We start from the raw sequence: 12,391 nt of genomic DNA, 5'->3' as shown, positions 1-12,391 counted from the left end.
AAAACAAGAGAGATTGTGCCTGTCATGTTAATGACAGATTTACTCCTTAATGTAATTAGTTAATATAACAGGTTAGAAGAAAACTAATTTCACAAGACTATTATAGTCACTCACTGTAAGTTCATAAATACTGATAAATATAGTATATCTATTGATATTATTTTCTTCACCCGAACAACACACAATCATAATAAATCTTAAAGAAAGTTTACCCAAAGATCTCGAACACTCTACTTATTATGGGGCGGTTGGGCGCAACAGGCGGACTTATACGTACCTTCGTAGATAGATATGTAGGTACCTGTAGAAACCCTCCTCACTACGTACTTATTCTCTCTTCACAAGGATTTATTTGAAAAGAACCCAATACTCCACAAAGGTTTTCGAAAACGTAAAGCAGTAATATGATATCTTATCACACAGAATAGTACCTGTGGTAGTAATGTTATTTGTTACCTCTTTCCAAGAATTCGAGTGTATTGCCATATGCGGGACGCGAAATTAAGATGGATGTTCCTTCCTCATGGAAGCAAATTTCTAAAGTATAATTTGCCAACATGCTACACGCACAAACCAATCTAAATGAAATTGCTGAATAAAAACTCCTTTACAAATTCCAGTTTTTGCAAACACAACTTAATAGAAACAGACAGCCTTTTATCGTCGTATCACGTGACTATCAGATGTTTCGTTTATTGCATATTGATTGGTTCAATGCTATCGTTTGAGCCCGATCGATACACTTTATTGCAATCGAATTTCAATTTTGATTCAGCGACAACCGAAATTTGAAGCACAGACATTTATTGGTTCACGATTTAATATCTCAAATATTCACTTTGAATGGCTGAAAACTCAATTAATGTCGTAATCGATATGAAATCCGTGTTTGTCGGTAAGTGATGAGATTAAGTTAATGAATGTTAATTAAAATATGAAATAATTTGTTGTGTATTTTGAATAAATGCGTTCGTAGATGTAGCACGGCTCGTGGTGTCGGGTGAGGACGCGGCGTAGCGGCTGGGCAGCGGCACTCGTCCTGCGACCGCCCCGAGCCGCGCACGTCGCGACGCCTCCCTGCCCAGCGCGCCTCTCGGCACACGCACTCAAACATTGCGCTGTGAACTAACTACCGCTCTACCTAGTATGTGCTAAGTGAATTAACGATTGCCAATATGAAGGGTCGTCACCAGTTCCGACGCAGATTCAGTCTGCAACCATCGTTTATGAAAGAAGATCATGAGGAGGAGCGGAGACCCCACAGGTGATGATACAATTTGTTAATAATTTAGCAAAATAAATAATAAATATTAATAATATCAACAAGGCATAATTAAGTATGACTTAATATTCATAAAATATTCGTAGTCTTTATTAACTTCGTAGCACCATCTACGAAGGCGGGCGCGTCTCGTAGCGCTCGTAGCTGTTTTGTTTGGGTTTGCTACGACAACTTATAATATTACGCACACAATTATGAGCGAAAGGTCACGTTAGAAGAAACACAACCTTTTTTTATTAAATAAGGGTCTGGTACAAGTTAATGTATTCTATAACAAAGCGTTTGTTAAGCTCTTCAGTATCACAGTTTGTTTAAGATAATCTAATGCGCGTGTTCACTCACTTTGTTGTCTGATAAAATATTAAAATAAGCGTTGTGTTTGCGCGTCACATTAATAAGTTTCTTATCGTTTATCGTTCGCAAAATGCGTTACGTTCATACGACGAGCCCCACTTTCAGGGAACTCGTTATCTAAGAAAAGGGAAGGCAATTTTCTGCAATTTACCTTCGGCTCGACTTCATCTCTACGATAACATCGCGACGGTACACAATGTGATTTTTTCTCGCATAATTTTTGAAAAGGTTCCTTATCGGAATAATTTCGGGAGTTTACATTTGGACATTTTTATTTCATTCCCGTACATAATTATCTTGAGTTATTACATTCACAAGAATTTGACATAAATCTGGGTAAATTTTATTATACTTATGTATTTATTTGAGAACTTCTTATAATTATGAATACATCTGAATTAGTAAGTATGATAAATTGAAATGCATTCATATATAAAAGATTATCGAGAATCGTAAAGAACCTCTCGAGGTTCCTTTGATACATATACTTATTAAGATAAATACAAATGCTACATATTTACACCTACATACATACATTGGTTGAGCCTTACGTGTGTGTATGTGAGTATACGAATATCTCTCAATAAAGTTCAGTGATTCGAAGTTTCGATTAAATTAATAGTTCATAGGTAGGCCAAACCACTTAGTTTAATAACTTTAGTATTATGGATAACATCTTCATGCATTTCCTTAATACGATGTAACTACGTCTAATATTTTTTGTTATATTTACTAATTTTATAAATTAGTTTATTTGTAATCTTTTACATCGCGATGGAACTTTTTTATTGGGTTTTTATTTTACTTAGAGACAGACCTTTTTTGAGGGAGAAATATTATCCAATGTCTTCTCTCGCCGTGGGCGAGGCGAGAGGGAGTATCAGACTCTTACTGACTAAAAATCACCCCGTTCCTACGCCTTTCGAACCGGAGCCCCGGTAACCCGGTAGACAGTCAGCAGCTCCGGGTCAGCATCAGCCCTATTGGGCCCCATCTGTGGTGATCTGATGGCTCTTTGAGGCGCGCGAGAAAGACCTGGAGGATCAGAGAATATTGCCTACTTTTCTCCTTTAACCATATGAGTGAAGCCACGTGCGGAAATATAGTTTAAATACTAACAAGCTTCCTAGAAAATCTATTTTAGCAAATGAATGAAAGTCTCATTACTGTATACAGATGATACAGTAAAACAGATATTGCAATTAACTACATATTGACATATTATATATTTACCCTTTTGAATCTATTTGATTTTCATTCGAGAATTCCGTACGAAATATTCAGTAGTAATAATTAGTAGAAATCTGTGAATGGTTCAGGGCAACCGCCCACTGCACATTCATTATTTATGATCTATATATTAAGCTAAAAATAACTTTGTATATTAGTTCTTGTTCGAGCAAACATTTCTTTTTTTAATTATATGGCCTTTATGAAACTCTGACGGGCTGAGCTATAACTCAAGATGCTGCATAGTTAATCTTCTCGCAGCAGTTTCCACAGTCTCGATTTAGCTTCAACGAAATGAAACCTTTTTATATTTAGCTCCAAAGAATAAATCTGAAACGAGAACCGAACCAACTGAATATCTTTCATCTTCAGAATATGTTTGTATAACAAAAAGAATACCTTTAAAATTTCGTATCGAAAATTCTAGAATATATATCTGAAAGCAGTTTTATTTTGTTCTAATTTGAATACATTTTCGAATAAAACCTTGTGGTGCGCATTTTGCATCTGCATCGACTTAACAAGTCAATTTTCTATCGCATTCCGAGGCGGCTTACTGAGATTTGTATCAATTTGCTTAGCCGACTCAAGTATTGCTTTTTTCTTAGTGAAAATGCGGGTTTATTTTATAAAAATGTAAAGTTTATTTCTTTAAAGGGGTGCTGTATAAGGCTATTTATATGTTCAGTTTATTTTTATCGCGGGTATGCGAGTCGTTTGGCTTGGCTTGAGCCTTTTGCAATACAATACATGATGTGTCAGCGCTTTACACATGGAAACTATCGGTTTTATGTGATAATAAAACGCGGGGACTACGACGCGCCCCTTTCACCGCGCGGGTAGTTTCATACTTACCCATTGAACTGAAATTAATACATTTTTTGTGCCTTATATCGGTTGACATGATGGAGTAGAGTTATGTATGTATTCATGTATTACTGACACATACATATGGATTGGTTTCTGTGTGAGGTAAAGTTTACCTAATGCCGATATCACTGTCGACGCTTGCGATGATGAAATGTTGTCCACACTATATTGTTTACCGAATGTCACTCTATATCACGCACGGTATATGCCCATTTTCCTTATCACACAAAGCGTATTATACTGTTTACTTTCCTCGATTTTTCTTTGTAATAAATGTACCGGAATAGTTTGCTAGTGACAGAACTGTTGATTTAGAACAAATAGAAAAAATCCTGTAAAATTTTATCAGGTTTCTCAAGACTATTTGTGCAAATCATTGTCAGCCAGGTCTAACTTCTACTATTGCCTATTATAACCTTAATTTATTATAATGGTACTTCTAAGCAGACGTAACACCTAGTTATGAGATTTAAAAGCGTGATAGTGCGAAAAAAGCTGTTGGCTATCGATCGACATAAAATTACCATTTATAAAAATAAGTAATTGAGCCATGTTCGCGGCTGTAGCTTGTGAGAGGTGTGTCGGAGCAATGGACGCCGTAAATTATGAATATTATACCCATTACTCGCCAGACGTATTTAAATCTCCCCGGGTCGGTAAACTTGGAAAAGAGTGGAACTAGAAACTTACTTAGTAGATGTTTTTATACTACAATAACAGATTTAATGATTGTTTTTTATTTGTCTGCATAGCTTCAGTTTTCACTCCGGTTGGACAAAGATTCACAGTGAATTAACGAGGCTGTGTAAATAAATTTACTCATAATCCTAAAGTCCAACATGAGTATGACAAATATAGCAAAAGTAGGTATGCATATAAACGAATTGATAAATTAATCCGTAGGTTGAAAGCAGAATTTTTATCTATCATCAATATTCTGCAAAAAGTGTCCAATTACTGCGTCATATTCGGCACTCACGCGCCAGCTTTTCCTATTCTCAGAAATACAGAAATAGCTATATGCAATTTATATTTTTTATGATATAAGCCGGTGAACGAGCAAACGGATCACCCGATAGTAAGTAATCGCCGCCGCCCATGGACACCGGAAACACCAGAGGTGTTACAAATGCGTTGCCGGCCTTTTAGGGGTTAGGAATTTATGGGTTGTTGGGGAATCGGGGTTTGGAAATATTGGTGAGGGGGTTATTTAGGCCTCCGGTAACGTTAGCTTTCTGTGAGGCCATGGTATCACTCCAGTCGAGCAGGCCCATTCATTTTGAAGCATGGCTTAGCATGGTTAAAAATGTCACACTTAATACCTAGTATATTTTTTATTCAACATCAATATTCTGCAAAAGTCTCCAATTCTAGCGTCATACCCGGTATTCACGCGCCCGTTTCCTATTCTCAGAAATACAGAAATAGCTACATGCAATTTATAGTATCAAAAGACAGGTATTCACTTTTATTATCATGCTCCATTTTCACTGTGCGATTTCTATTTCTGTTCAATAACAGAATTCATTGATTTATTACTAAATATAACAGAGCTTTTTGTATGATACTTTCGAAACTCCTGGCTTATCGAGTCATATTATCTTGGCGCGATAACGTTCGTTGATAAAGTATACTCAGTCATACTTTAGTATATATGTATACATAGGTGGTATGTGCCTGCTATAGAGCACTGTAGATAAGCAAGATTTTTGTCACTCTTGAAACATTAATTATAGAAATGAATATTTGAATATGATGCCTATTCCGGAGCTGGGGACTACCTAGCGGGTTTACCGGGGCTCTGGCTCGAAAAGCAGGAGCAAGAACGGCGTGGTTTTTAGTCAGTAAGAGTCTGACACTCCCTCTCGCCTCGCCCCAGGCGGGAGAAGTCACTGGATGATATTCTCCATTAAAAAGAGTACAATAAAAGAAATGGATATTTATAAGGGATTACGGAACCAGTTATTATTACTGTAGAACGTAATTGCGTGATTGTTAAGCTGGTTAGTAAGCACGACGCTTTTAGCTTTTATTTCTAGATTCTAGATTGTAATTTCTATTGCGCTTGGTTGGACACATGATAGAAATCTAGTTATTGTTCAAATTAGTGAATATTTGTGTTTGTAAGTTTAATATGAGGAAAAGAGAAGGGTGAAAATTATATAAAATGTAGTGAATTTAGAAAATGAATGTAAACCTTGACTCATTTGACTCCACGCAAAAACTGCATGACGAATTAATATTTTTTATACTTGGTACTTCATAAATTATCCGGAGAGCAATTTTCGAAGCAGCCGCCACGATAATATTATAAAAATTTGTTCTTAAAACGAGTATATTTTCTTAAAAAACCCTGTAAAAAAGAAAATATGTGTTGCGGTTGCGGACTTCGGCGATACTTTCGCGAGATAATTCCCAAAGGCCGCGTTCTAGATGATAACGTTACTGCAATGTACGACACCGCACTTACTTGTTTCCTGCATGAATTCACGGACAAACTAGTGTAACGGCAATTTATAATATTTGAAGAGTTGTGTTATACACTTCATAGTCAATGAAACTTGTCTTCAGTTGCCTGCCAGCCTTATAATTACACGAAGTCGTGCCAAGAGATGTGTGATGATGTGATGATGTGCGTTGGTTTTTTATGGGATAGATAGCAAATGAGCAATGGACATTTTAATTGATACTTTGGAACGAGCAAACAGCTCTCAAGTGAAGCTATCTACTGACCGCCAGACATACATTTTATTTTATTTATTATAATATTTGTTTCGAAGTTCAAAAATGCGCGGTCTATTTGTACTAAATAATCTTGACTTTGACTGAATACATTCAATAATTATGTAGTTTTTTGTTTGTTTATACACGTTATAAAACGCATTTAATTATAAAATCATGTTTTACAGCGGTCTAAAATATGTTGTTCTTTTTACCAACATTCCTAGGCTGGTAAAGTCGCCTCTATCCCTTCAAACTTTCTACTTATAAAGGGCTATATAATTTATATAAGTATAGTTCATAAAAGAACAAGTTTTATGGTTCATCATTCCGCAACATTACATAGTCTGGCTTGTTTATCTTCAAGCAACAGTTACGTTTTTTGTGTGTCTACTTAAGTTTGGTATTCGAAATTATTTATGTCGACCCAATTATTTTTCCAAGAAAATAAGACAGACTGACTAGTGTTTGTTAGTTTAGTAGTGGAATAATAATAACTTAAGCTAAACTAAAGCCTTGTACTTAATTGCTGTCAGATTATTGTTAGTGAAAATTCGCACATGCTCTTCATTAATTTTGTAATCTAAACTTAATCCACTGGAATATAGGCGTAGCGTTTTGTTGTATTTACCAACAAATCGATATGGTAGCCAAACGTATTTGCATCGCTCTCGGGGTGTATTCACGGTATTTGTAAGAGATTACGATGGATTATTTGATCAACGAACATTGTTCCAGTCAGTCAGCCCCTAGCTTTAATTAACTCCAATGTTTGTTGAATGCCTTAAATAACTTACTAATTCAATCGGTTGTTTATTTATTTATTTTCTACTAATCTACTTTGTTGTAGACTAAAGTTATTGAACCTAACAAGCTTTAAATTGAATATAAGTTGCTGTAAATCCCTTCTGTTTGGCTGTCGTTCAATTTAAGTACAGTTTGTCTAAGCCTCTGATGTTGTTTAATGTATTTCATTGTTAATAAGGATTAATAAATTATGTACAATGTACAATGGCGGTCACATGCGCCTGACCACCACTAAGTTAATGTTTGCTTTCACCTGATAAGATCCACTTCCTGGCCCCGCTCCATGACCTTGAATTTACGAATGAAGTGAGGTTGTCGCACATAACCTCACTATCTCAAGGGATTACACGTATTGTGTCACTAAGCTGCGACGTTATCGCTTTTTTAGTAAATGAGACATTTGGCTTAATGATTTTCCTGGGTTCAAGCAATAAAATTTTAAAATGATCAGGCGGATCTGTCCTCCACTGTACGTATATTTTAATCACGAATTTTAGTTATTTGGTTAGCACTATCATCGATCTACGTTCGGTTAAAAGTTGGTAATGGAAACTCAAACTACAACAGCTTGTTTATGTTTTCAACTTTGAGTGCACTCAAACTTCAATTTTCTAATATTGTATAACGATTTTTATTTTCCTTTCAAAAGCGAGTGTTGCAGACTATAGAGCGAAATGGTTTTAAATTAACACATTGTTCAGGGTTCCACGTTCAATGCTTTAGTTTCAACCTGTTCGTAACCCTTAGTTACACCAATTTGCCACTAGGGGCGCACGGGAGCTTTTAAGTCCAAAGTCAGAAACGAAACAAAATTGCAAAAAAATGTAGAGGCAAAAATGTTTTGTGCGTGCTTTGACGGGGAGTGCCTTTGAAAAGGCTTTTTTCGAAATATCACCGGAATGTTAAAGGGAAAAATGTTTCACAAAGAATACGTGAAGGGAAATCGTTTATCTATTGTTTGTTCGTATGAATTGTAGCAAGAATCGTAGGTGGGTTAAGTCAGTGAACGACATTTTGTTGCTTGGTGGTATGTCTCCATAATCATCGTTAGAGAGCCGTAATAAGTACAGTAATAAGTTAGTACTGTTTTTGAAAAAAATAAATACGTTATTGTTTTATATAGTGTTGTTACGGTTTTTACGGCACCTGAAATCAAAAAATATTCTAGATAGGTAAAACTCATGCTAAATTGTAAATACTAATACATACAATTAATACATAAATAATAATACTTGTGTAATTAAGAAATAGAAGATATAAGAAATTAGACCTAAGTTGAATTTGAATTCTAATAAGAGTAACGCAAAATAGACATCACATCATTATAAATAAGTAAGTACTTACGACAAACGCGCTGCTTCAATCACGAAGTAACTTAAGAAATATAATGAGAATCAACATCAATATCAATGAAACTTCAACAAACTTAAAACTCAATTAATATTCCTTGGAAATTGATAAGCCATCAATGTCGGATGCAGTTACCCTTCAAAACTTTCTGATTACAATATTATTATCATTAAACATGGTTACCTACTTAGAAAGAAAATATTCACGCCTTGTTACCCAAAGCTACACTGACGGACATACTAACAGACTATTATTTATTTCTTTATTTGTTGACAAAAGTATCTTTCATAGCAATGTCACACCTTCTATTCCTGAAGACGTAGGCAGAAGTGCACATTCCGGCACGTAATGCCATTGTACAGTTTACACCCACTTTTCACCATTTGTGTTATAATTTTTGAAAAACCGAAAGCCCAGTAATGCTATTAAAAGTTGAAAAGTCTATTTATGGTTTAATTGGAATAAATGATTAATATTTGACTTTGACTTTGAAAATGACATCCACAATTACGTACCAGTATTACTTATTTTAATTCTGACAAAGCTAAACGTAACACAAATAACGCATTCATATAAAATAACAAAGTAAAAATAATTACGAATAAAATAATTAGAGAAATTGTGTATTCACTTCGTTTACTTTCGAATACAATAACTGTTTTCATGGCCTTTGCAATTAATTAATATTCATCGAATGAATAAATAAATCACTTCGACGTATTGGCACGTATTGTATGTTGACACCCACACAAATAACTTGTATATACGTACAAAGGTACGTGTTACCTGTGTGTGTATACAACTTATTTGAGTGTTGTATTTCGAGGAGTTTACTATACAACCCTTGTTGGAATAGTTGATTTACTTAACTAAGCGTGAGTTCTTTAGTTTACCAAGGTATCTAAATATCTAATGATAATTTTGACCAACTACCTCTAAACTGTCACTTACCTAATAAAAAAATTGAAAAGCGAAATAATGTAACCATCTTAGTTTAGGGGCTCCTTTAGATTTAGAATAGAATACAACAGGCATGATTTAATCAAAACTCTTAGGTAGTTTTTTTTTTTAGATAATAAATAACATCCAGAGGGCATTTAAATGGATCACAGAAAATAAGTAACAAACCGCCGTACTCAGAGTCATTTAATAGTCACTTAAACCAATCGTTTTCGGAACAAAATCGTTATTAAGGAACAGTTTAATTAATCATTAAATGTCTCTGAATGCGGCAGAATGAAAAAAGCCCCATAAAATTTAACGAAAATATCTTAATTAGCACATTTATATTCACAACACAACATTCCGACTTTATGTCGCTCCAAAATCCTTAAATAAACCGTGCTCGGTCATTGTTTTAGTTCAGCATTCCGGAGCAAATCTCTAGGATAACAGCAGCACGGACCGAACGAAATGAATGAAATGAACGATCTGTGAACCAAATGAATGCTGGGCCTCTGCGGCGACGTGACAGGAAAGCTCATTACTGACAACGGACTGAGGCATTTTAACTTAGGTGCCATAAAGGGCTTTACAGTCGAAGGAACATGGTTTTAAATACCTAATCCACTGTGAAATGGCTTTTTTATAGTTTCGCTACCTCTGGCTGTTTGAATGTGGTCAGCGTAAGTTTTGCTGATTGAGTGTATACGTATGTACATTCCAAATTATCATTAAAATCCATGGATAACTACTGCCTAAATATGATTATATTATTATCCATAGATGTAAAATAAATACCAAAAAATAAAAGACGAAAAATTCAACCGACTGGTTTTCCCTATATTATTCGTTTTAACATTGAAAATTTAGCCTCCAATATTTAACATATTCTCAACGAACTAATCATTATTTTGGTTTCTACGTAACAGTAGCTACTATCTAATATCAACAATAACAATCACGTCACCACTAGCCAGTAATACCAAGTTATAACGAGTCCTGTCTACCTAACAACAGGTTCCGCGAAAAGATTTTATCAAGCCTCAGGTTTTCTTATCACGACTTCGCGAGTGTCTATCATCTGATAATCGTCTTAATCACGTTTCAAAACGCCTTCAGGACTTAATGAGGTACCTTGTTCTATGTTCGTAATTATAATTTGTTATTTATGGAGGCAGAAATTATGATTTTAATTGAAAGAAGTATTCGTTCTAATTTGTACTGAAAACTGTCGTGCAAAATGTCAGGACATTTTTTCCTTTTATATAGCTTTATTTTTACTTTTGACTCGAGTTGCCACCTACGGTAGAAATTATGCTTTTGTTTCATTTTTGAGCGTAAATTAGTCTGGTTTTTTCAAATTGTTCTACAAATACAGTACCGTAAAACATGGCAACTTTACCATATTTTGGAACAAAAATCGAAATATATTTTTAACCATAAGACGCATAGAAACCAAAACTATATATTTAGAATTGTAATCTATCTGGCTCACTTTACCGGAATCGTCATTATATACAAACGCTTACTTTAGCCGTAGTAAAGAAAAAACAACATGGGTAAAGATACCAAATTTTTGGCAACTTTACCTACGCGCCGTATTCATCGTGTATTGCATATTAAAGAGTTGTTGAGGTACAGAGGGCTTCATCTAGGACCTCTTCGTATTATAATGCAAACAATATGAGGAAATCTATAAAGATAACGGCTACACAGACAGTCGGGAAAGTTGCCACGGGTTTCATCGTAATTTACATACAAATAATTTGTTACGCTCGGGGTTGTCAAAAAATGAGAATTATATATATATACATGTGTATATTTAAAAAAATATAAACCTTAAACCTAAAGTAAAAAAAAGCATAAATATCTGACATAAATATTGTTCCCTTTTAAACTAAATTAAGTTCTAAAATTTTAAGTATTTATGTTTAAAATTGTAAAAAAAGGCTACAAAATAATGTTTAATCTTTTGACTTTTTAATTTTTTGACTTCACTATCTCCATAGCTAATTTTAACATTACTTTCGTATACTTTTTATATTGTCTAACTCCGAGTTATCTGCGGTTTTGTTTCATGTGAGCCATTTTGGCTCTAAAACAAAAGGTATTATTAAATACATTATAACTTATCATCCAGGATATTCACTATTATGCTGGGAAATTTAGGTATTCGAAAATGGTTACATACACACAAACAAGAAAAAAACATTTATTGCCAACCCTAACTGTAGGTAAAGTTGCCACAAAGCAGGCCGTGGCAACTTTACCTAACCTGTGTCAACATTACCGAAGCGATTATTTATCAATAAATTAAAGAAAAAGCAATTGCTGACATTACAACAGTAATCCCAACTATATTATACATTCAAGATCAAAATTTCACTCACCTGTGACATATAATTAAGGCTCTGTGAGCACAATTTAGGAACTACTAACTTTTAGCACATTTTCACGCACTACACTGTGACGGCCATTACTGGCATAATAGCAGTCTTGCGTCTACGCAAGGTATAGTTAAAAATACTACTATTACAAAACAGAATTCTAGTGGGTAGATTTTTCAGATAAATTAGTTTATACCGAATACCTATAGTATGGTAAAGTTGCCAAGGGTCCGGTAAAGTTGCCATAGTTTACCGGTACGTGCATATATAGATGCTAGAGCTAGCTACTAATTTTTGGGACAAATACCAACAGGCCATCACTGTTTCACTCTAATTAAAAGTGATGTTTACGTTTCTCCAAAATTCCTAGTCGTGGACATTCGGTAATAAACCGGCGGCCGTGTATCGACCGGTACCAATCGCATAAACTGCTAAATCCTCGTATCAC

The 12,391-nt window shown here is 34.7% G+C and overlaps 1 protein-coding gene across 1 annotated transcript in view; it reads left to right on the top strand.

Moving 5' to 3' along the window:
• The first annotated feature begins 1,021 nt into the window (after positions 1 to 1,021).
• Positions 1,022 to 12,391, top strand: part of LOC118267294 (ras-related protein Rap-1) — a 37,939-nt gene continuing 26,569 nt past the window's right edge. The window contains exon 1 of the mRNA XM_035581215.2: positions 1,022 to 1,264. Within this exon, the coding sequence (XP_035437108.1) occupies positions 1,176 to 1,264 (89 nt within the window). The 5' untranslated portion in view covers positions 1,022 to 1,175. The remainder of the gene's footprint in view (positions 1,265 to 12,391) is intronic.

The sequence above is a fragment of the Spodoptera frugiperda genome, chromosome 23, assembly GCF_023101765.2.
Source record: "Spodoptera frugiperda isolate SF20-4 chromosome 23, AGI-APGP_CSIRO_Sfru_2.0, whole genome shotgun sequence".
Classification (NCBI taxonomy): domain Eukaryota; kingdom Metazoa; phylum Arthropoda; class Insecta; order Lepidoptera; family Noctuidae; genus Spodoptera; species Spodoptera frugiperda.
Note: the sequence above shows the minus strand (reverse complement) of the source record. Positions and strands in the feature narration are given on the sequence as shown.